Source organism: Phyllostomus discolor, chromosome 13 (genome assembly GCF_004126475.2).
Source record: "Phyllostomus discolor isolate MPI-MPIP mPhyDis1 chromosome 13, mPhyDis1.pri.v3, whole genome shotgun sequence".
NCBI lineage: Eukaryota > Metazoa > Chordata > Mammalia > Chiroptera > Phyllostomidae > Phyllostomus > Phyllostomus discolor.
Genome location: NC_040915.2, coordinates 52,825,986 through 52,851,916, shown reverse-complemented (window position 1 = coordinate 52,851,916; position 25,931 = coordinate 52,825,986). Strand labels below are relative to the sequence as shown.

Below are 25,931 nucleotides of genomic sequence, written 5' to 3'. Positions count from 1 at the left end.
TCTCCGTGAGAAGACACTGTTGGAGAAAAAAAACAGTACAAAAAATATGGAAAACCTAGGAGTGAAGTATAGTTTCTAGGAGGAAGGCTTATGTAACTGAATTTGCTGGTATAAAACATCACTTCAAAAGGAAGTACATTAAAAGTATTGATAGTACCTTAAATGCACATTAAAGTACATTTAATTATGCCAACATAATTCACTCTTAGGCTGCTCGAAGAAGCCATCTCTGAAAGACAGAGGAACACACCGTAAGGCCGGCTCCTTCTCCTGAGACTTCAATCAAAGTGACATCGCTGTCATAAAATCAATGCTCGCAAAATTAGCAAATCAATGCTTAAATGCTTAGGACTTAATGGAATTATCCCATAAATATAAGAAGCGGTTTTTTAAAATGAATTTAATCATTTTACAGTTCATTTCATAAACCAGTTCTACTGTATTTTTTCTACTGAATATTTGCTAAAGATATTCTTATGCTGTGAATTCACTTACAGGTACATATCAAAAGTCACTGCAAAAATAACTAATTATACATTGATACCTTCCTTGATCTCTTCAATTGGCATGTTCCCCATATCATTACTATTACAAGCTTACACGTAAGGCAACTGAGACCGAAGCGTCTGTGCAGCCTGCACGTGCTCAGAACGCCCAGTCGGGGGCTTCTCTCAGTGCCCTCCTTCTGCTAGAACCAGGCCTCAACACACTCGCCACTGTTTGCAGCTCACAGGTCAGACCAACAGCCCAGGCTTGGAAACTACAGAGAACTTTTCTTTCTTTTTATTAAATGGATGTTGTTTGAAACCATTCAGTCTACTGTATGGTATTCTTTTACCTTCAGGAAAGCAAAGTAGAACATTAGGTATTAAGAAGCAGGTGGGGTAGGAGATGATCAACTATTTTGTCCAAATTTCATTTCACCTGCTAAGCTATAAAAACTTCTTGTGATTACCCCAATAACAGTAACAAGTGATTTGGGGAACATTAAGCGATTAAAATCTGTGCCATACTTAAGGGCTTAACAGAAACTAAGAGGAGGATTTATCCCCAAGCATTACATATTATTTAATTTACAAAATACTCATTGGGGATACCAATACAGATACAATGTTAGAAGGTTCTGGGAAGGTGGCAGCATAGTTTTGGGATCATCCCGAGTCCCTCCAGAAAAACACAGAGTGAGCAGAAAACAAAACCAAACAAACACAGAGGAACAGCATTTATACAAAACTAGGTGATAATCTCCAAATGCAAGTCAGTGGAGAAACCTCACCCACAGCAAGGTGACCTGCGTGTTATCCGGCCCTGTGGGGAAAAATCACAGGGCACCAGTGAGGTGCCTCCCAGGCCTGAGAACAGCAGGCCGGCGTGAGACCCGCAATGGGAACTGGGAGCAGTCGCCCCTCTCCCGCCACAGGTGAAGGTAAGGGCCTGCAATAAAAGGTGCAAGGGGCGGGAGCAGTCTTGACCCCAACGGCCTAAGAAACCAAACAGAGGACAGGCCTCCTTTCCAAGACAGGCCCCACACTGAGGAGACATTTGAGGAACTGAAGTGAAATCTGAGCAGGATAGAAATGAGAGGGACAGAGGATGAGAAAGGCCAAATAAAGGCAGACCAGAAAAATCCGGGAAAGCAAGCCACCATGTTGCAGAACACTACCTGGAAATGACAGAAGGCGGAGCGCTGTGAAGTTAAAACAGCTGGGTGAACCAAGCCTATCTCAACAAGTCTCAGCCAAAGGGTTCGAACCTGAATCTGACCACACTTCAGGATCCAGCAGCCAATTTGCACAAAATTCAGAGGACTGAGAGTATGCTGAATTGCACCATGAGGGTACAATCAGTGAAATCTACACTGTTGAAAGATACAGGTCAAAGTTCAGGCTTCTTCAACAGATACCAATACACTGATAAGGATAAGATAAGGATGGAGGAGGACTGTGAAAGACTTAAAAGACATACCAAGTTTTTAGAACTTGCAAGACTAAGCTAGAGTGTCTAGACTAGATGCACAATTGAGTAAAACCATAAAGAAAGTCAAGGACTTGGGTCCTGGACTATTTCCTCCTGGAGAGAAGAGGAGGCCTGGCCACCCACACTTAGGCAGAATAAGCAAAAACATGAGCCTCAGGTACCGGTAACAGAGTGTGGAATGTGCACACTGATGGCAGGATCCCAAGCAGCTTGTCTTGGACCATTAGGCAGTCTTGAAGGTGGCAGCCAGCACTAAGATGGTATAGTGAAAGGCACCAAACTGAGTAAAACAAGATGAGTGAGGCCTAAGTCTCTCTTCTAGGCTCTAGAACAAAGCAAAGTTCCTTGGCTCATAGAGGTGCTTTCTAGAGAGAAATATGCACAATAAGCAAACTAGGAAATAAATACATAATATAAAAGATGCCGTGAATAAAAATGAATTAGACTATGGAGGATGGAAAGTAAATGGGGTTTCTTTTTATGCTGGGTGGTCAGAGGAAGTCTCTTTGATAACATAGCCAAATGGCTACTGCAGTTTTGAGTCTCAAATTGTATGTCACTGGGCATTTATCTCAGAGAAATGAAAACTCGTATCTATATACAAATATGCATAAAGCACTATTTAGAGTAGCTGAACCAGGAAACAACCCAAATGTCCTTCAGTGGTGAATGGTTAAACAGACTGTGGCACGTCCATGTCACAGAATACTTCTCTGCAATTAAAAGGAATGAACCACTGAATTGAAACACAAGACAGCTTGGATGGCTCTCAAGGGAACTATGCTAAGTGGAAAAAGTCAATTTCAAAATGTCACATTCTGTACAATTCTACTCCTAACATTCTTGAAATGACAACATTATACAGATAAGTAACAGGCCAATGGTTGTCATGGTGTAAGAGGCAAAGGCAAAGGAGGCGACTATAAAAGGATGGCATCAGGGCTCACCCTTGTGATGGAACTGTATCTTGGCTGTGGTACTGGTCACATGTGATATCTACACATATGATAAAATTGCCAAGAACTAAATACACATGCGTGCAAGTGCACACAAAAGCGAGTGAAATCTCAATAGGGCGAGTGGGCCACATCAATGTCCATTTCCTGGTTCTGATATTACACTGTACTCATGCAAGATGTGACCACTGGAGGAAAGTGAGTGAAGAGGGTACTGGATTTCTGCTATTTCTTACAACTGTATGTGAATCTATAATAATTCCAAAATAAAAAGTTAAAAAACATTATTTTTTTCTGCAGAAGAAAAAAGAAAAGAAAGGCAAGGGAGGGAGTATTAGAAAAGCTGGGACAGTAGTTACCTTTCCGGAGGGAGGGGGCTGTGATTGGGATGGAATGCATGGCTAAGAAAGATTTTTTTCCTTTTTAATTTTTTAAAAGATTTTATTTATTTATTTCTAGAGATGGAGTAAGGGAGGGAAAAAGACAAGGAGAGAAACACTGATGTGTGACAGATACACTGATCGGCCTGCAACCCAGGCGTGTGCCCTGACTGGGAATCAAACCGGTGACCTTTTGGTTCGCAGTCTGGCACTCAATCCACTGAGCCATACCAGCCAGGCTGAAGTTTTTTTTCTTGACTGGCATGGTGGTTCCAGAGTGTTCACTTTGTAATAATAAATCACTTACCTCAATTCACTAAACTTTAGTGTTTTTTATAATACGAGTTTTGGGTTGTTTTTTTTAAAGGGGCAACATGGCCAGTAATGCTTAGAGACAGAGATGGACAGAACCTGCTTCTTCAAGAGACGGTAAGACTCTCAGTTTAAGATTTTGGCATTAGGTCAAAATGCTGTTCCTATCCCCTAGCAAAATGTGTCTGTGACCATTAAAATGGTCAATTTAGCAAGGCGCATCAAACAGAACAATTCCTTTTAACAGCAGCATATTTCTTTCATATGCTCTGGCTGCCAAAATTATGAGATCACAGGAGGAGCTATCCTCAGCCAAAAGTCCATGAGGAAGAATGAGTAAATGTTTAAATGACACAATTCAGGAATTAACTTGTATTTGTGCAAAATAATTTTGATTAATAAAGGCTTCCAAACAACGTTTCTTAGTCTGGTTCAGTCCACAGAAAGTGAAGAGGGAAATAAAAGCAGAGGGGCCCTCCCAGCTCCGCACCTGATGTGCGTGAGACTGCCTGCAACCTGACACAGGGACCACCTCCACCTATTTCGGTACATGTTTCAGTACTCCCCATCCATGCCAAGCCTAACCTTTTCAACATATTTTGAGCTAGGATTAAAAACTGACCAAATCAATAATTACATTTTAAGACTAAGAAGAACATAATGCAGAACCAGAAGCTGTACTTTAAAAAGCATCCCAGAGCCTGGTTTCATGTGTAACCTACTTTTGGAATCCAAATGAGGGGATATGAAGAACTGACTCTAAAAATCTTTCAAAATGTTTGGATAGCTGCATAAATAGGAATTTCTCTCTCTTTTTTTAAAGATTTTATTTATTTATTTTTAGAGAGGGAAGGGAGGGAGAAAGAGAGAGAGGGAGGGAGGGAGAGAGAGAGAGAGAGAGAGAGAGAGAGAGAGAGAGAGAGAGAGAGAGACATCAATGTGTGGTTGCTGTGGCCTGCAACCCAGGCATGTGCCCTGACTGGGAATTGAACCTGCGACACTTTTGGTTCGTAGCCCACGCTCAATCCACTGAGCTATGCCAGCCAGATATAAAAAGGAATGTCTTGACCAAGGTCCATAAGACAGAACATATTGCCTGGCATTAGCTTGGACAGCACTTGCAACAACTCTTCACCATCTCTCAGTACCTGTTACATACCACTTTTAATCCTTCATATACCTCTGGGATCTTTATTTCACTGTGATGTACAATTCCCGGTAGCAGTTTTTTCTCTCCTTTTTGGGGGGCAGGGGTGGGCATTCACTGAATTACTGGAAAGTCATTTCAGTTTCTCTAAAATCTTCCCACAGAACCGTCAATAAGCATGCACAAACATGCAGTTATAACAATAGAAGAAAAAAAGACAACCTCTTGATATAAGGGCTTATAAAAGGCTTATCTGCTGTTAAACTTTACTGTTGCTAAAACTTGTATAATGCAATGGACAAAACCACTATGACTTTGTGCTTGTCAAGCCTCTTCTCTCCCTCTCTCTCTCTCTCTCCCCCCCCCCTCACCCCCCACTCTGAAGACAGTAGGTGAGGCTTACTGGCCTGTGTGCATGCCACACCCTGGGAGCTTACCATAACCGTGCAGTCCTCGGAACCACTGGCAATGACCTGGTCATTGTGTGGGCACCAATCTATGTCAAGCACTGGTCCTGTGTGGCCACACACTGTAGGGTAGGATTTGTCGATTCGACCCGTCTGAAAATAGAGAGGAACAAATTTACTATGTAACATCAATGCCACAGAGTTTGTGTTTTCTCAGATCCATTTCTCCTTTATTACCTCTATCCCAAAGTCTTGATGGTATACATATGATGACCTTCCTATCAGTTAATGTCAACTAGTAAGGACTGCTAACTTTCATTTCTAAAAATAGCTACTACTGAGGACACTCCACCAAATTAAGAATCCAAAATTCTAGTATCACAGTTTATTTAATCAACTCCACCAACAGACATAGCAAGAAAATACAAAAGTCTTTTACCAAAATATTTTTCTATGATAACCAAATTATAAATTGTATGTGTTCCTACTGTAAAAAAACTTAGTATTATTCAAAATGCAAAATATAACTTTTAATATAATAGGCTAACATTCCTGAATATACAAATTAACAGTTCTGAAAATGAACAGCACTGTGAGCAAGCAAAGATAAGGTAATAAGAAGAAATGCTTTAGTCCTGGCTGGGTAGCTCAGTTGGTTAGAGTGTTGTCCTGATACGACAAGGTTGTAGGTTCGATCCCTGGTCAGAGCACACATGAAAATCAACCAATAAATGTATGAATAAGTGAAACAACAATTTGATGTTTCCATCTCCCTGTCTCCCTCCCTCCCCCTTTCCTCTCTCCCTAAAATCAATTTAAAAAATTAAAAATATTTAGTTATTGCTTAAGGGATAAAGGACATACTACATTTTAATGTCTCAATCTCTCCCTCTTCAATCAACAGAAATGCCAGCTGGACAGTGTAATTAAATTAACATCAACCTAGACTTCGTCCATTACACAGTTCCACATCTCACTATGAATACAACTGTTAATGTTAGTCATAAGTTGCCATCACAATTTGCTCATTTTTAAAAAAACATTTTAGATTTGTTTGTCTGTCTATTACAATTTGCTCATAATACACATTTGAATCAGACAAGCTGATCTGGCTCAGACCAATTTTGTGTTAACCGGGGCAAATGCTGTTGTAACAACAGGTGTACAAAAGCTACCCCCTTTTCCAAACGGGCTGACGTCAGCCCGCGCTGAGGTTCCACATGCTCTACCAGCAGGGGAACAAAAAGGAACTCCTGCAACACAGACCCGAAGCCATTCGGTGTTGCTGTTGCTCTCTTGTGACGGCAAGACAGCACAGCACCGGGGCAGGCCCTTGGCAGCATTTCAAGATCAGTGAATTTATGATTCTGCCACTTTAACCTGGCTGAGGAAATCTCCGAGAACCAGTACGCTAAAGTGCAAAGGCCATCATCGGCTCCAGACTCAGACAGATACGGTCCTAAGGCAGGCTCTCCTAATTAAACTGTGAGTGACCCTGGGCAAGTCAGATAATCTCTCTAAGCTTCAGATCATCATTTGTAAAATGAGTAACAATCATACAATAAGTAATACTTATTGTATGGTTGTTACTGTGGATTACTGTGAGGATTAAATGAGACAATGTTTTAAGGTAAATCTTAACTGAGTATTATAATTACCTGTACACAGGATATGAAAAATCTAATTCTAGTACCTAAAATATAGTAAATACTCAATAAAAAACTACTTATTATTAGTTCTTTGAACAGAGTATATGGATTTACTCCATCCTTAGGAAGAATAAACGTGTTATTTGTGTGCTTCCAGGGACCAGCCAGGGTGCTGAGTGTTGGGGATACAGAAGTGAGCAGGACAGCCCCATCCTGGCTGAGCATGGAGTCCAGGGAAGAGGCAAGAGGGCATTTAAAGCACTGATTACAGTGCAGCCTGAGACGCGCTCCACCGGGACAGGCACCAGGTGGCAGGAACACACACAGAAGGGCATTCAACCAGGGGGTCACAGTCTTTGGGGCGGATTCCTACAGAGAAAGGTTAGTTTTCAGTTTAGGCGTGAAGATGGATGGACCTGTCCTCAGACCTATGGCCTGAGTTTTTTCACATGCTCCCCCCCCACTCTTGCAAAACTAATTAAATCCACTTTGAATCTCCTGAATTTCATCCCCCCAGAAGGAACTCAGAAAAGAAAATGTCAATGAACAAGCACAATATTACATGGAGGCTGGCTGTTAGTTACAAGAGAAGCCACACGGCTTGTATACAGCAGAGCACCAATGGTGGGGAACCAGACTGTCTGGGCTGGAGCTGCGGCCCTGGCATTTTTTAGCTCAGCTCCAAGGTCCTGGCCAAATTATTTCATCTCTCAACCTCGGTTCCTCACTTACAAAATGAGAACACAGTTCATTCTTTAAGAGCAGATGTGAGGATTAAGTGAGACAATCAAGGTCAAGTATTTATTTGGTACTGTCCCAGTACTTGAAGTGCTCATTAAATGTTACCCCAAATTTAACAACTGCCAGAACCTACCCTACCACAACCCTGATGGTCTCTTTAACAAAGAAACGGCTACTAAGCACCTCAGCCAGGTGGCTTTACCTAGTCCCCTTGTAACATCCTCACAAACACCGCATGAGTGCTTCACCCCTAGAGCTACGGCCCCAAGCACTTGTTCTGCTGCTCAAGCTGCTGGTGGTGGTAGACTCACAGGCGTCGTTTATAATGACATTATTAACATATCTCTGTATAATATTATTATTGCTATTTAAACCATAGATAATTACTCTCTTGAATGTGTGGCATTTCATAATTTTCAACATTCTGAGACAGGAAGGCCAGGATGAGCTCTGACGCACACTGAAATGGGCATTCCGGAGAGAGACAACACGGAGAATGGAAACTGAAGAGATAACGGCTGGGAATTTTCCAGGTTCGATTAAAGGCATAAGTCTTCAGATTCAAGAGGCACAAGTCCCAGGCAGAGCAAGTAAAAATAAATCCACATTTATTGGCATCCTAATGCAATTTAGAACACTGAAAACAGAGATCAAGTCTCAAGAGTAGCCACCGAGGAAAGACAGATTACCTACAGGGAAAGTAATGTGACTATCTGTGGGCAGATTTCTCAAAAGCAATTACAGAAACAAAGACCCGGAGGGGACATAAAAATATACACCGGGTAGTTATACTAGAACAAACAGACTTTAAAATAAAACGCAATATTAAAGACTGTTACATTTTAACATCCAAAGAAACAATTTATGAGGAAGCTATAGTTACTCTGAACTTTAAACTCATCTGACTACATAGCTTCAAAGTTATTAAAGCAAAAACAGACAAAATGTGGACTAAGAAATGTCCAAACCCATAGAGAATTTTTATGAGTTTATTTTAGTCAAATTGATGACATGCCCGGAAGCAAGAGCACAAGTGCCCCAGAGAACACCGGTTTTGCAGTGTTTATACACTGGGAGTTAAGGAGGGAGCACAAGGAACATGACTTGAATGTGGGAGAAAGCCAGGCAGGGAAACCTCTATGACTGGGTTACAGGGTAGTTAACAAGGTCATGTTAATCATATGCTTTATGCTGCTGAAGGGTCTGAAAAAGAGGCATTTGAAATGTGTTAACACAGATGCACAGAGACAATGGACAGGGAACCACATAAGGAAAAAACTCACATAAGGAAAAACTCACATAAGGAAAAGATACCTTTTTCCTAGGGAAGTTACGGACCTGAGGAAGGACTACCCGTCATGATGTTCAGTTAGCAATTATGATCAGATCGCCCTGTGAGATTACCTTTGATTAGATTTATTAGCCCCTTTTTTCTCCACAAGAGCTATAAGGAGAATTTAAAGAACTTAAGATATTTTAATAGATATGCAAGAGATCAAGCAGACAAAATTAATGTAAATATAGAAGACAAACAAAAGTCACTTGATCTAATGAATATGCACAACCTTGTAGTCAACATTTAAAATACACATTTGTTTCAAGCAAACATTAAACATTTTTTTAATGATTAGGACACCACAAAACAAATCTCAAAAAATACTAAGGAATCAATACCCTATTGAGCATGTTCTGAGTCTAATGCGATACAATTAAAAACTGAAAAATAGAAACCAAAAATCTCTGATGCATCTAAGCTGTTTTAAATATACTAAATAATTCACACAGAAAATTATAAAGGCCAACAGACACTGAAACTGATAATAAATATAAGACTGAGATATTGTGGTTTATTTGGTCTCCATCCACAGTTTCTGGTTTACAGCTCCCAAAACCCTTAAAATTTCCTAAGTGTTGAGAGTGATAAAGATGTCTTTTGTTATGCCAATGAGGTGACTTTGGGATCCCAAGCAAAGATTGGGACTAGTCCTCAGGAAAACCAACCAGGTGATTAAAGGTCTGGACCATTCAGTCCCACCCCCTGACCTCTGGGAAGGGGAGAGAGTGTGCATGGAGTTCAGCTGCTAATGGCCAATGACTCAGTCCATCACGACTATGTAATGGAGCCTCCATGAAACCCAGGAAGACAGCAGGCTGGTCTCTTGAGGAACCAATGCCATCACGCCAGGCCCCAAGCTCCAAAGGATAAACACTCCTTTGTTGGGGACCTCGCCCAATGTATCTGGCTATTAATGCATATCTTTTATTGTCCTTTTTAACAAATGTGTAATCTAGTAAGTAAAGGAGTTTTCCTGAGTTCTGTGAACCATTCTAGTAAACTAACCAAACCCAAGGAGGGGGTCTCTGGAGAATCTAACCTGTGAGTCAGAAGCCCAGGTAACAACCTAGGCTGGTGACTAGCACCCGGAGTATGTGTTGGGGGAGGAGGGCAGTCTCGTAAGACTGAACCTTTAACCTGTGGAATGTGATGCTATCTCTGGGAAGATCGTATCAGAACCGAGCTGAATTCTGAAACATCCTGCCGGTGTGGAGAAGCCCACACACACGCACAGAAATCGGATCTGAGAATCCTTTTCAGTGACCTATCAAAACTCGTAGGATATAGCTACAACAGGTCTTTTGGGGAAATTTTATAGCCTTAAATGCATATATGAGAGAAAACTGAAAATTAATGAGTTAAGCATCTAACCCAAGAAGTTAGAAAATAAACGGAGTAAACTCAAAGAACATAAAATTATGAGAAGAAACAAGAACAAAAGCAATAAACCAAATCAATATAATTAGATATGGAAGAAAGAAGGCACAAACACCAGGAATAAAAAAAGGGATATAATACAAATATGGTAGAAATGTACATGATATGAATAAATATACTAGGAATAATATTTGATAATAAATTTGAAAACTTCAGATGAAATAGGCAATTTCCTGGATAAAAATCTAACTTATCAAAACTTGCTCAATAAAAAGAAAACCTGAATAGAACTATAACCAAAAGAACCAGTGAAGCACATTGCACACACTCCCATAAATCAAGCAGTCACTAAAAACCAAAAATCACTAGGACCAGATGGTTTTACAGGTGAACTTGACCAAACATTCAAACAAATGTTTCCAGAAAAGAGAACGGAGAGGAGCACCACTGAACTCATCACATCAGGAATGTACACCTTCACACCAAAAGACAATATAAAGAGGAGAAACTGAAGTCTATGCAAATGCCCCTTAAAAAAAAATTAACCAAATTCAGCCTTGTAGGTTGGTCTCAAAAAACGTTAAGTGAAAAGACAAGTTGCAGACTGGGAGAAGATGTATGTGCAATATATAGACCTGACAAAGTCAACAGCAACCTCACAGATTGAAGGACAAGTGATATGGGCAGAGACATCCCAGGGCAGGAAACCTGAAAAGCCAACAGATATACGAAAAGATAATCTCACTGGAATCAGGAACTGCAAAGTAAAACAATGAGGTAACATTTTATACCTACTGAAACTGGTGACAATTTAGAAGTCTAAACACCAGTGCCGACAAGTATGCTGTGAGAGAGGAACTCGGAACTGATCACAGCAGAGACTACCCTACCACCCCGCTTTGAGGGCAATCTGGACAGAGGTGGACGTGAAGATCACCACCCCTCAAAAGTCCCACCTCTAGGTGGTCTGCGAGAGAAAAGCCTCATGTTCCGCACAAAGATTTTAATTGCAGAACTGTTGAGAATAGTGCAAAAGGCAAAACAAAACAACCAGAAGCAATTTAACTGTCCTTTGGTTTGGGAATAAATATCATATAAAAGTTCAACACACACAAAATAAGAGTCTGTTTAGATACATACACATGTAACAGAAGTATAAAAATATAATACGTACCAACTTTGAGGAAACAAGTACCTCTGGGGAAGGAAAAAGGAGTACGGGGGAATGGTATTTTAGCTACATCTGTTATACTTTATTGTTTTTCAAAAGAGATATGAAACAAACATGGCAAAATATTAACATCTGTTTAATTTCGTGGGTGACTACATTATTTTTTGTCTGTTTGATTTGTTTCCTTTTTTAAAAGATTTTATTTATTTATTTTTAGAGAGGTGGGAAGGGAGGGAAAAAGAGAGAGAAACATCGATCGATTGCCCCCCACATACTCCAGCTGGGGACCTGGCAACACAACCCAGGCATGTGTCAGGAACAGGAATCGAACCAGTGACCTTCTGATCTGCAGTCTGGTGCTTAACCCACTGACCCATACCAGCCAGGGCTGTTCCTAGTTTTTAAAACAAATTAATAAAATAATAAACTTGAGAAACACCAATGTCTTGTTACTAACTTTACATATTTAAATAATCTTTACTCTCAAGGAAAAAAGTTTTTCTAACTGAACTGTTTTATTTTATCCCAGGAACCTTACATTCTTAGGCTCTCCCCAGCAACCCACACCTGGTATCTTGATGGCAAAGTTCTGAATTCCGAATTTCCAAGGACACCAAATAATTTTTTTTCAATCCAGGCTAAGAGCTTTTACTCAGACGTAAAACAATTTTGGGGGGAAAATCTGGAAGTGCTAATACTGGTTGTTCTTAATTACAAACTGAGAAGCTTACTAAATGACTTTTTCAGGTTAAAATTAAGCAACCCTGGCTAAAAGTTAATAGCTGTTAACCAGAATTTGTCAGTCAAGTAAGATATTTAAGAACTTCTGTCTTTCTTAACTCAACCCTGACAAGTCTCTAGCATAAAAACACGAGTCCAATATTTTCACAGGAATTTGAGTGTCATTTAAAGGGTAACTGCCATGTATTTCCTTCCTTTCTATCAAAAACAAATAATAATAACAACGAACACTTTTAGAGTGCTTACATTACATGTTAGAAGTTCTTTGAAAGCCCTTCCATCTTCATTCTCACAAGTACCTTCATGATACGGGGACTTCATTATCCCCATTTCCTAAATAAGGAAACTGAAGTCCAGAGAAAGTCAAGAAGCAGAGCTCCAAAACATCATTAGATTTCTATAGAGAAAGAAATTTCCACTAAGCCATGGGGATGTGAAAAGGGCACAAAAGCAATGCTGAAATTATTGGCAGCTGGTCATCAGAAACAAGGAGTTAATAAAAAAAAGTAAATCCTGCAAACAGCTGCTTCCTCTGGTTGTGACATCATCATAAAGCCTTACGACACATAAAATGGGGAAAGTAGAATCATACTGCAGCACAACAGAAAGGGGATTGACTAAATGGCTCACAGTGATAAAGGAACAAAAAGGAGACAAAAGTGCGAGAAAACTGGCATTTTTAATGTCCAACACACTGATAGCTCTACACACAGGATGTTCACAACACAGTCAAGTATCCGCTATCTTGCTTTCAAGGGCCAGTATCTCTCCATCTTTTCCTGCCAATAACAAAATCAAATTTTTAAAAAAGCACAACACAGTTCACCCAATGAGTATATATCATTAAAAGGGCGGAGCTGGGCAGCTGGAAGCTGCTGAGAGCTCAGGCCCACGGAAGCTGAAGGCAACCATACAATGTGGCCTTATATGGTGAAGAGGAGGACACATCGTTTCGGAGAGACATTTTGCACTAGGATCTAAATGAGAATGCATTTTTCATCCAGACCCATGACACAGCCTCATCTGTCATCCAGTTAATAAACCAAGGAATCCATGTCGAATTCGCTGGACTGTGAAGGACTGTCCAGAAAGTCATCCGCTGAAGTCGCAGACAACACAGCTTACCGGTACCTCCCAGCAGCAAATTTAAATGAACGCTGAGGCTGGAAGGAAGGTTTACAAGAATTTAATGCCTTCTTTTAATCGTTTTTGACTAACTGGTGATATTTTAAGAACTATCCATCAATTTTCCAAGACTTATATAGAGCATAATCTCACTTACTAACAAACCAGTCCACTGTTTCATTAGGGATGTGTCACCTCAGTTGCATCATCTAGGACAGTACTTACTTTTCTAGCATGGAAATGAACATTTAGCAGAGAATAAATAGCCGTTTAGACTCCCCCCTTTAACAAAGTTTTTTATTTACTGATTACTTGCTAGTCCCAATCACATGTCATAGGAGACCTTTTATTGTACCACTTTAGCTACAACTCCAAATGGTGGGCATTACCAGCAAGCCAACTCAAGTGGTAACAATGACCAACATCGAGGTCCCCAAATGCTCTGGCCCAGAGTCCAATTCAAAACTTGTGGGACATCAGTGAAATAGGTCAGGGCACCAGCTTACAGACATTATCTAAAAGATCCAATGGCCCGCCAGGGGCCAAGCAACATGAGCCCCAGGGAAAATTCCGCCTCCAAAGTGTGCGTACAGCTGGCACAAGAGAGAGGTGTGAGGGCACAATTTCCATGTGGCGGGCCCGAGCGGAGACTGGCGGCTTTGACGTGTTCCAGCAACCCTCACAGTGGCAGAAAGCCTCCTAGACACCAGCACTATCATTTGCTTTAGGTTTGGGGAATGTCCTCAAACATTTCAAAGCAGGAAAAAAATAAATAAATAAAATAAACCTTGGCAGAGCTCCTGGAGACTGATGCTTCAGCTAAACCCACGGGGGTTAGGCGACACTTTCCCCCAATGGACATTTTTTTAAATGGGGGGAGGGGTGCATGAAATAAGAATTTAAGCATTGGTCCATACATAACTTCATCTAACTGCTCTAAGAAAGAATGTTCATAATTTTCAATAACTTTACAAAAACATTCCTCCTTAGGCATACAAAACTCAGTGTAACTCTCACAAAATATTTCCAGTTGTAAGGATATTTGCCACCAATTTCAATGGGAAAGCACCATGGTTTCCATTTCATGTAACTGTGTCTTACTTGTCATACCTCATTTCAAAAAAGAATCCACACTTAAGAAATGCACTCACGCTACATGCCTAGGCCAGTACATGCAATCAACACATTCTAAATACATACTAACAAACACGTACGGAAATCCTCTCACAGATATGCTTCTATAGAGGAGTTCCACTCTGGGATGCGGTTTGAAAGGAACTAGTGGTGTATTACAGATGTACCCACAGACATGGTAACGTATCCAGACTCTCAAAATTCAACATTGGGATGCTTCCAAAATGACCTACGCATTATATTACATTAAAGATCATTCAGAATGATTATTTCTTAATATAAGAGGGGCCCCTCATGTGATAATTGTTTTCAATCCACACTTTGGTTTGTTTAGGCTGAAGACATCACTAAACTGGTGCTCAGATCAATCTCACAATCACCAGTTCCTTCCGAATGTCACACATTGTTAAAGCCACACAACGCTACCCGCTACCCAGCAGCCTCACTCGTCCTTGTAACTAGCATGTTTTCACACAGCTAGTAAGCTCCCAGGGTGCTAGGCGCACACTAATGTTATCGGTCAGATCAAACATGACCCTATCAGACGCTCGAGGGACCCCACGTACTGGGTCTCTCTAGCTGACATGCTGGAGTTCAGGCTCGGAAGCCGGAGACCTTCTAGGGTGCTGGGCTCTGACCGCTTTCTGTACGGTCTCCCTCATCTGGCCCGGCACAGGCAGCCTGCCAGTCCTTCTCCAACTTCTAATCTACAGGCATCCTGTTATCTAGCCGCTTTATAGTCCGTTATTATACAGTGTTCACTATCTAGGCTAATTACACCACCCTCGGCTGTAAGGGCCTGAACAGCCCTCCCCCACCCTCACTCAAGGAACAAGGTATAAAGACTTTCCCAACTGTCCCTCCCCACCTTAATTTCATCGAAGTTTTCATTTTAGGAAAAAAATGCTAATCAAAAATCACTTTATGTGCCCACATTTCAAAAACTCTATCATCCTGTTCCTAAATTAGGAGATCTTTTCAAAGGCAATGGAATAACTCCTCATTGGCCTTGGGGGCACACAATGAGGATTTCTGAGCTCGCAGCAAGGATAATGGCTGAAGTCAAACAAACATGTGCTCGGAAGCAAAGGAAAAGTTCTCAGCCCAGGCCTAAGGGCTCCATTCACACTGTGCAGAGTTCAAAGGAGTCAGAAAAGGATGTCTATTGAAGTAGGTTTTCCTTTTTACCCAACTTCCTTTTTCTTGTAACAGTACTATTTATGTGGATGCATGTTCTGTTGAAATCTCTTAAGGCCCTGTTGCCCCACAGGGAGGAGCTCTAGTGAGTGTGGTCCAGCCACAGGGGACAAGGGTCCCAGACAAGGAGACAGGAACTTATGCAGCAGACCATAAGGACTGATGCAAGCGATACATGACTTTTGACAAGCTGGTCACTGAAAGTGACGGCTCATGGCCCAGGAATAAAACATTCTGAGCAGGTTTTACTTTAAATGAACCAGAAACACCACCCTACAGAAGGTGCTCCCAATTAAAACATAGATTGGGTTACCCAGTCCTGTAAGATAAACTAAGCACAAAAGCTGCCAGGGAGGGGCAGTGTGGTTCTGCAGAGACCTCACCTGCCTGGGAGTAAAACTAGGAGTCTTACAGGCACAGTGAAAATGCCAAGCAAATCATTTTGCCATCACAGGTTCTCTTTACAACTGGCTTCAGTATCGAATAGACCATTTTCAAGAACCTGAGGGAAGTTACTCTAAAATGATGGATATTTTATTATCAGAAAGCCCAAGAGTAGAAGAGTTAACTCCTCCTTAGCCACGCCTAAATTTGCAATAGCGACCAGAGAAGCTGTGTTTCCTAACTTCCTGACTTAACAAAAAATTTATGAAGAAAAAAACTTCATCATTGCAGACAAGTAATTTCATATGAGACTTCCAGTCTGAGAACAAAAAACTAGGAACCCAAGATGAGGTAGAACCAAGTCAAAATAAAATTCAGCTTCAAAGCAAAAGCTGAAAAATGAAAGAACTGTCAATCTGAGTACAAACACAGGAAATTAAAACAAAGCGTTCGGCATCACATTAGAAAGGAGAGTGACCGTTGCCCAGCCCCTTGCGCCAAGCAAACGACACTGGAGATCCTCTCTCCCGGGACACTCTGAGAAGGACCAAGGGCTCCAGGGCCCCCCCCTCCAATCCCAGCTCCGCACTGCTGTGCCCACAGCCTCAGAATAAAAACCCTCCTTCTTGAAGTGGGGAATGAAACACAGAAAAAATTACAGTTATCTTAGGTAAATGCCTTGGGCCCCGTGGCTGAGGCAGTTCACATTGCGCAGCAGCGGTTGTAACACAAGGCAGCAGTTGTAAACAAGCAGGAGGCCGGGAGTAGAGACCCAATTCAGTAGCCAGTATCGTTTACTGTCGACTTAAAGCTCAGCCAGAAAGAAACCCAAGTCCCAGCCCCTCTGCGAGCGCCAACACGTGCTCCTAGCTCAGCCTTCCCTGCGCTCAACTCAGGTCCCGCCCCTGACTAACACCGGTACTCAGCTCTCAGCTCGGTACTCAGCTCGTTAGGAACAGAAAACTTGCTCCCTGTGGTTACAAGGTGGCTTCTGGACAAATCGGGACTGCAGAAATTTGTTCATTAAACCTCGAGACTATTTCAGAGTAATCTGCACACAGGAACCTTTTCTCCGCTGCTTTCCCAGAATCGGGGCTCATATTTACACGCTGAGGGCTCCTGCCAGCAGCGCTCGCCTGTGTGTACGGACTAGGACTCCAGAAAAACCAGGAAAGAGTTAAATGGTCTTTGCACTTGACTCGGTGGCTTCCCTTCACCACACACTCCCAGATCCCACCATTCTCTGAGCCGCTGTGCAGCCAATCAAAGCAAAGGAAGGAAATTATCCTGGCCAGCTGACAGCCCCAGAGCTCTATGGCCATATATGGTAAAAACCACTGTCAGAGCCCTGTCAAGCCTGCGGGCCGCTGCTGTGGACATATCAGTGAACTGCAGCAGCGTGAGGAGCAGGCCAAGGAAACGCACAAAGGACAGGCTGCCTGCTCATCTCCAGGGGAGGAGGGATGGGGAGGGAGGGTGGAAGCTGTCATCTGCCAGGGCACACTCTGAGTCACTGTCACTCACTGTAATCAAAAATAGCCCCAGGGTACATTGTGTGGTTCCTTCTGCCAGGACTTTGTGCTCCATTGTTAACTGAGGTTGAGTAGAGTTCCCCCCTCCCCCCCTCCACAGCAAGACTGGAAAACAGAGTCACTGGGAGAAAATGAAAAGGCCCTTCTGTGGCACTTCATGTGGTAATGAGGCCATGCAGGGCTCACTCGTGTGGCTGGCAGCTCGTGACATTATTTGGAAGTCATTGTTCTGCACCTGGTGCCCTCCCCCTGCATCCGCCACCCCCCACCCCAACACACACCCTCTGCCTCCCAGCCTTTCACAGCCCATACTATTGGCAGTTTAAGGTGTTAGGGGCATCAGACAGCTTCTATTTCAGGAGGCAGTGAACGGGCACTCCGTACACATCAGGACACCGACAAGAATAAAATCCCCTGCCCGTAACACCAAAGCCACCAGGGGCCCAAAGCCCACATCTATAGCACAAAGGGCTCCTGGCATTGCTACCCTTGCCCCAGTGGAGCACCACTACTTGTGGGAATGGAAATGGCCTGTTAGCAGTGTACAGTAAAGGGGTGCGGCCAGTGCAAATCCAGCAGGTGCTGGTTAAAGGCACCATTGGGAGGCCGCCACTCCTTTTGAACTAGTCCACGAAAGAAGGCCACTATCACCACGGCGCCTGGCACTTAAAGAAGCCCTCAAGAACGTAAACCACTGCGATTCATCATCGTTGTTGCCATTTCCGCACAAGGCACAGTATAGACAAAGTGCTTTCCAAACCTTAAGACAATTTTCTGAGCTGACAGAATCAAAGCCCTGACTAGCTAGTGTTTTTGTTACTAAGTCTTCTAATCCCAGAGAAAGATGCAAAGGATTAAGTGTCAATTATACCGCAGTTTCTATACAAAAAAAAAATCTTTCACACTCAGTGGGAAAAAATGTTAATGAAAAATATACATGTACAAGTCAAACAAAGACTCGAAGACCTAAATTCTAGTCCCTGAAAGACCCACAGCCCTGGGCCATCACTCCATCTGCGTTTCAATTTCTGCAGCTGCAGAAGGGAGGCAGCAGAGCAGTCCTACCACAGGCGAAACCGACACTGTCTGGGGAGGGCCCTCCAAGCACATTCTGATGCCATTTGGGGTCTCACTCTTTAGACTGACATGAAGTCACCCTCTTTTCCTGAAGCTCGTACAGAGGAAACGTGCAATGTTGTTCCAGTTATAACAATAATCCAAGAAATGAAGAACAGTGCTTATTCTGGTTCTCCTCCATAAAACGATCACGGAGAACACTAATTTTGCACTATTTACAATGGAAGACAAGGGGGTAAAAGAGCCAAGAAATATGATTTTCTATCAAAAAGCTCCCCTTCAGGCTCCTCTTAATCACCCTCCAATCAGACATCCCATTTTTCCAATACTGGAAAAGTCCACTTAAACACCCAGAGACCCAGGCATGCGAAGGCGGAAGGTGGCTCCCACCTCCTTCTTTGCTCTCCCAGAACAGAGCCTCTTTTAACTCCTCGGTGCAGAGGGTTGGCCGGGGTCCTCTCCTGTCTCATCTCCTGCTCCCACACACAGGAAAACCCTGAGTTCCAACAGAATCTCTCTGCGATGTCTTCCTTGACGTCCGAGCCTCAGGTGGAACTCACCTCTCATCACTGTCAGACGCTTTCTGCACACACAAAGCTCCCCACTGGAGAGATCAAGGTCAACTGTTCTCAAAGCTTGTTAAGAACAAGAACCCTGCACAGGGCATGGCACAGAGCAGATGCTCAAATGTCTAAGGAACGAGTACGTGACTGAATGAATGAAGGTGATTTTTTAAAGTACTGTTTCAGATTTCACTGAAGCTTAAACAACAATTAGCTCTTTACACATGCTCTGGTGACATTACTGACAATACTTTTTAAAATAATCTTTATATTAAAATAATGTAGTAAGTTCACTGTAAAGCATTTTGAAAAAAGTACAGGTATTATAAAGAAGAAAACAGAAATCCCCTTTAGACCCACCACCAATCTTAATATTCCAAACTTTCTCCCAAAACCAATAACATAATTTGAAGTTATATATGAAATAGTGACCACGACCTTGTAACACATTTTTCAGGTTACATGACAGTATCATGGAACATAAGGATATTACCATATAGCAAATTTTTCTTGCTACTGTATAGAATCCACCAATTAGTCATTTAAGATGTTTTAAGAATGTTGTGTATCTATATGTATTGATATATTTACATAATTTTTTTTTAAGAAGTGGAAAGAGTGCTTAAACCTACAGATGGCCTTTTTGGTCATTGTGAAGTAGTCATTTATTTATCCATTATGTGACCTAACATTGCAAAGCAAGCACCATATTCTGAGATTACAAGTATAAGTTATCAACTGCTGTTTAACTCTAAAACTTACCTACCTGAAACAACAAACACTTACTATCCCACACGGTTTCTGAGGCCCAGGAGTATAAAAGCAGCAGTTAGCTGGGGGGTTCTGGCCCTGGGCCCTCCTGAGCCAAGGTGTCGGCCAGTGCTGCAGGACCCACTTGCAAGATGGCTCCCTCGAGTTTGCAAAATTGGTGTTGGCACCTGATGATCAGTCCCATGGACCTCTCCACAGAGCTGCCTGGAACATGGAGGCTCCAAAAGAGACCAAGTGGAAGACAATATGCTTTTATGACCTCGCTTCAGAGTCAAACTCCACCAACTGCAGCACATCCTAACAGTTATGCAGTCAGCCCTATTTAGTGCGGGAGGGGCCGCACAATGTGGGCATGAATACAGGGAGGTAAGAATCACTGGGGGCTACCTTGGAGGCTGCTACCACAACAGAGTAGAGTAAGGCCAGATTTTGGAGAACTTGGTATATCAAGAGCTACCAATCAAACAGTCATCCGGTTTGTATCCTCCACGCAAGTGAATGTCAGGAGATCAAGAGCATGTCATTCTAACTGCCTTCCCCTTATCTGTTAAGTAACGAGGAAAATAATGACAGTACATTATCATAATGCAGCCTGTGGTACTGGTAGCATGGACAGGCAGCTAAGAGAACCCCAAGAATGGTTTCCACTGCCTCAGCGAATTAGAGGTAACACGTGAGTTAGACACAGAACAGTTAGAGGAGACACTCAGAATACTGACTGCAATGAATCAGTATTTCTTCCTCAATAATTATGGCAGCAAAGTGCTCTAAAGCAGCCCCGCCAACCCAAGCTTTGTGAGAGAATTAAGTCCTAATGCCCTAAGGGAGGTGCTATAAGTAATTAATTAATTTCTTTCCTATGCATCTAGAAGGCACAGCTATATCCTAACCTTGAGAGAACTAAGAAAATATTCACTGAAGTGATTTCCTTAGGGCTAAAATTTTTCACAAAACCCTAGTTAAAACTGCAAAATGAACTAAAAAAGATGGTTCACAGACATAAATACAGCAAGATCTCAATATTCCCACACAGGGTTCCTAAAATAAATGGCAGAATCATAACTGTATATAAGGTGTAATACTTACACAGCTACACCTGAGGAGCTAGAAGGAGAAAGAGATAGTGACCCAAAAGGTCAACAGAGCCCTGGCCACACCCATCCCATTAGGGCCCAGAGCAGAGCTGCTTTCCAAGGCAGTTAAAGGGAGGATGAAATTAGCCATCACTCCAGTAACTCCCAGGTAAGAACAGTCAAGGGAGGAAGGGAGAAAGAAATTAGGGGAGGTAGGAGCCCTCCAATTTGCATTCTCCATCCCAGTGACTGTTAAGAGATCAAAGGCACATAATTCTAACCAGCTCCTCTCACCCTCGTTTGCTGAAGTTTAGGATGTGCAGCTTCACTGTGATCTGAAGTTTTGGCGCCTGTGTGCACGTGTGCCTAACCACAAACACTGGTGTGTCTGAATGTCCCACATGATTCATTCACAACAGGGATGGGAATGCCTCAGTCCCACATCACAAGTGTGGCTACTCAACACAGGAGAGGTTTGTTCATGCCCACGTGGTCGGGTGCACAGGGGGCTGGGACAAGGCAGTTTATGCAGTTGTAGGGAAAAAATCCCTAGAGCCAAAACCACAAGCCAACTTCTGTTCAGCAAGACTGCCATTATTCAGCCTCTGAAAGAACAAAGAATAGGAAAATGTACTAAGCCACACCTTGAAAAGTCAGGACAGAGTGGCATGCCATAGCTTGAAGGGAGCATTACAAAAGAGATCCCGAGTCACGTGTGCCAGCCTAAACCGCCCCACCTCCGGGCTCAGTGCTTCCCCTAAACCCCGTTCTCTCTAACAGAACCTCCCTAACAAAAACCTCATAAACCATACGGTTAAAATAAGCATACGTTCATTCCTAAGCTTACCTCTTACTATGAACGTGTTTGAATGTATGTGTCCCTACCTCTCTCTCCATTGTTTAAGTCCTGAGAGACCTGGACCATGATTCTCCCAGAATCTCACCACAACCCTCACGAGGTTGTGAGGATGAACCCTACTGACTGCTAACACTGACTAGCTTTGAAGAGAAATTCATGGAAGACCATGGTTTTAAGTGGGAGCCTTTCTGAAAATGTCACATCTTCAGATCAATAATGTGTATTCAATATTAATATGTGCAGAGAGCCACAGCATCAGCAAGCCCAACCCGCCTGTCTATAAAAAAAAAAAAGTATGGGGAAACTTACCAGAAGTCCCTGAGATAGTTATTAAAAACCATACCCCTAATTGAAAAATAAAATTAAAAAAATAACCATTTCCAAAAGTTCATGTTTCGAGTAACCCCAGATGCTACCAACAGATACTGGAGCCCAATGCCCACCCTAGGGCACCATTTCTTCTGGTCTGATTTCAAGCGTCACTTCATATTATATGTGGGAATTTGGTTTTTCTTCACTTTTATTAAACAAAAGCAGCCATTATAAAACTATTTCAAAGTTGCTAAAATACTGAAGTTTTAGGATCTCTTTTCCAGGGCTGAGCCCTACATTAGGACTAATGGGTCCCCCATGTTCTTGGGGTCCCCACCAGAGTCGCCCTTCAAGGCTGCTAAGAAAAGACAAACGCCTCAGTATTGACACTCTTCTGACCACGGAGAAACCAGATGCGAGCACTCCTGGAAGGCAGAGATGCTGGCAACCGGGACACGCTCAGTTTATAGATGATCCAACCGACTGACACATGTGAACAGTCAAAGACAATGAAAGACTCTGTATTGTACGAGCATCTGTAAAAATGGAAACCTTATGGCACTCATTCAAAGGTAGATAGGTATCAAGACGGCCGTCTGCAGACAGAAATGCAGTAGGTTTCCTGACAGTGTGGGACATAGTTCTACTGTCTAGCAGCAGCTGATGCCCAATTCGGATAATAACTAGTCCAGAGACGGTTCTCGGGAAGGAAAGGAAGGGGAGCATCACCGACACCTCGGGCTGCTGGGCCGGGCCCTGCCATCGCAGCAGATCCTTCCAAGAGCACTGGGCACAGAGCTGTCCACAGGGCCACGAGACCACTCTTCTTTGTCGGGCTCAGCACTGGCTTTGGTGGAAAAGCAGCCACAAATAAAAAGGTATCTACATTCCAAAGTTATGTGTTGGCACTAAGGAGGGGGAAGAAATCAAACGACAGTGTGGCCTTTGTTAATTTTGGGTACCAACACAGCTGTATTAGAAATCAATTTATAACTGAGAACCACAGGAGAGTCACTGCTGAGATTATCTAGAATTTCCAAGGCAGAAAGAAAATCGCTTTTACATACAACCCCTCATGCCACAGACAGAAAAATGGAAAAACAGGAGGACAGACTGACATATCCAGGTCCCACTGTAAGTCAGTGACTGAGCCAGGACTGAACCCCGGGCTCCCCAACTCCTAGACCTTTGATCTTTCCTCTGTACCACACTGACCCTAAGGGCTAAAGACACTAATTCACAAAAACCCCACACAGTACATGTAAATCCATTGACTGTAAAAGTCAATAATCCCAAGTACTGACCTTATTTCCAACGGCTGTCACCGGGCTTAGTTTATACCAATGTTACCTCCTTCAAAATAAACTAACATTTAAGGAGCAAAGCCACACAGACAGCATTACAGCCTGGAAAAGAAAGACCTTTGAGGCTCCTCCAAAAATCAACACTTCGTCCAAACATAACTATTTTTAAAACAACTTATCCTACCCTAACCCCTATACAGCTGGTTAAAGAACAAAATAATAAATTCTATTTATTAAGTGTAGTCCACTTAATGTAAGTGAAAACCAAACTTAAGACCCAGTTAGCTTAGGAACTACATACAGACCTCTCTTAAATGGCATAAATGGAAAACAGTTTCCCATGGTTTGTAAAAGCCAAGGTGGACTCATGGAGCCTTTTAGGGATGTAGAGCTTGAAAGAAAACTATCTAAACTCAGAGGAAGATTTAAAAGTTTATTTTGGGCCCTGGCTGGTGTGGCTCAATGGATCGAGTGCTGGCCTGTGAATCAGAGGATCACCAGTTCAATTCCCAGTCAGGGCACATGCCTGGGTTGCAGGCCAGGCCCCCAGCAGGGGGCATGTGAAAAGCAGCCACATTTGGATGTTTCTCTCCCTCTCTTTCTCCCTCCTTTCCCCTCTCTATCTTTTTTAAAAGAAGTTTATCTTGGGCTTCTTAATGGCCTAATTTCTTTGAAGCGCCCCCCTCACCCCAATCTTAAACCTATCTCTCAGTCTATAAAAGATGAAATAAAAACTCTTAACTCCTCCCTGGCCAGGTGGCTCAGCTGATTCGAGCATCATCCTGTACACCAAAAGGTTGTAGGTTCAATCCCTGGTCAGGGTGCGTACTTAGGCTGTGCTTCAATCCCTGGTTGAGGAATGTATGGGAGGCAACCAATCAATGTTTCTGCCTCATATCGATGTTTTTCTCTCTGTCTCTTTCTCTCTCTCTCCCAGTCTCTTAAAATCAATAAACATATCCTCAGGTGAGGATTTAAAAAAAAAAACAAAAAAGACAAGAAAAAAATACCTCTTAACTGCAAAACAGATTGTGGCACTCCAGGGCCTTATCTTGGCCAACAAGGCTGAAATGCCTGCTCAGCTGGCCACCAAACCCTCCACTAAAAAGTCGGGTTTCCAAATGCTCCTCGCTCTTCGTGAACAAACAAACTGAAAAGCTGTGAAGACCAAATGTAACTGGCATTAAATTCAAACTCCCACTCAAGATCAGGTTTAAGTCCACTTATAATAATGTCACTTATTGTATTATTTGCCACTAAACAACCATGTACTCCACAGAAATCAATGTATCCAGGTAGAAAATTAAGTTTCAATTGAATGCAAACATTATCCTTTAAAATATCATCAATGACTCTGCCATAGGAGATACATTTGAAAACACATATCAAATGTGTTCCCCAACGTCAGCCATCCCCTCTTTCTGTAGTGAAACGGCCCTACTGTGAAATATCACATCAATCCAGTCACTAAAGTAAAAATCAGATGTTAAAACAAGTTAGTCATGAGCATCTGAGAGAAAGAAAAGTACAAGAAAATTGGAACTTTTCCCAGTGAGAGTTTTTCCTAAGGAAAAAACAACAAAATGGGAAACAATACTTCGACAGAAAACTGCTTTATTGTAACTGCTCTCAGGATCACATGGTCCGTGATGACGAGAAGCATCCCTAACCTAATGCGCATGGTTCCGCCTCAGGAAGACCCACCGCTCCAGCCGAGTGGAAACAGCTGGAATGTGACCCAGCACCTGCATCCTCACCAGCACTGGCCCTTATCATAGGGCTCAGGACTCACCAAACTCTTTCCTCCCAAAAGCTAACGAGAAAATTACTCTTTCCAGGTTCTTTCTCATCATAGGAATCCCCATTCCCCCACCCCGCCCCCCAGTTATTTGTGACTTTGGGATTTCCTGCTAAAACAAGTACAGATTTTTATCTACAATATTCAAAGTACAGTCAGAAAGTCACGTATCTCCTATCTTCTCCCTCTCCTATCCTATTAGTGACAGCTCTCTGGATGGCAAAGGGAGGATTGGGAAGCCCATTGAAGTAGGTCTCATGAAACACTTTCAGTGATGATCATTTATTTCTACCATTTATTAACACTGTTTAGGTCCCACGCTGAAACTTACTGTTTTCCAGACTTGAAATCGGCATTACTGAGGACATTTCCTTGTGCTCTCATCCACTTACCATTCAAAACCCCAAAAAGTCCTAGTCCTCATGACTTCACACAGAAAAAGATGACTTTAAAAATTTCTGCACATGTAAAAGCAAGTGTTTTTAAACTGCACTTTTTGGAAAAACGTGTTTGTGAGAAGTGGATGCCTGCAAACCAAATCATAAAATTCCTTGCCTGCTCCTGCTCACGGCATCATTATAATACTCTTTTTCATCCACAGAGGGCAC

General features: G+C 42.4%; 1 protein-coding gene across 3 annotated transcripts in view; it reads right to left on the bottom strand.

Annotated features, from left to right (window-relative positions):
• CORO1C (coronin 1C) overlaps positions 1–25,931 on the bottom strand; it is a 73,028-nt gene that overhangs the window by 20,138 nt on the left and 26,959 nt on the right. For all 3 annotated transcript variants that reach the window (XM_028527610.2, XM_028527611.2, XM_036014529.1), the window contains one exon: positions 5,210–5,332. In XM_028527610.2, the coding sequence (XP_028383411.1) occupies positions 5,210–5,332 (123 nt within the window). The remainder of the gene's footprint in view (positions 1–5,209; positions 5,333–25,931) is intronic.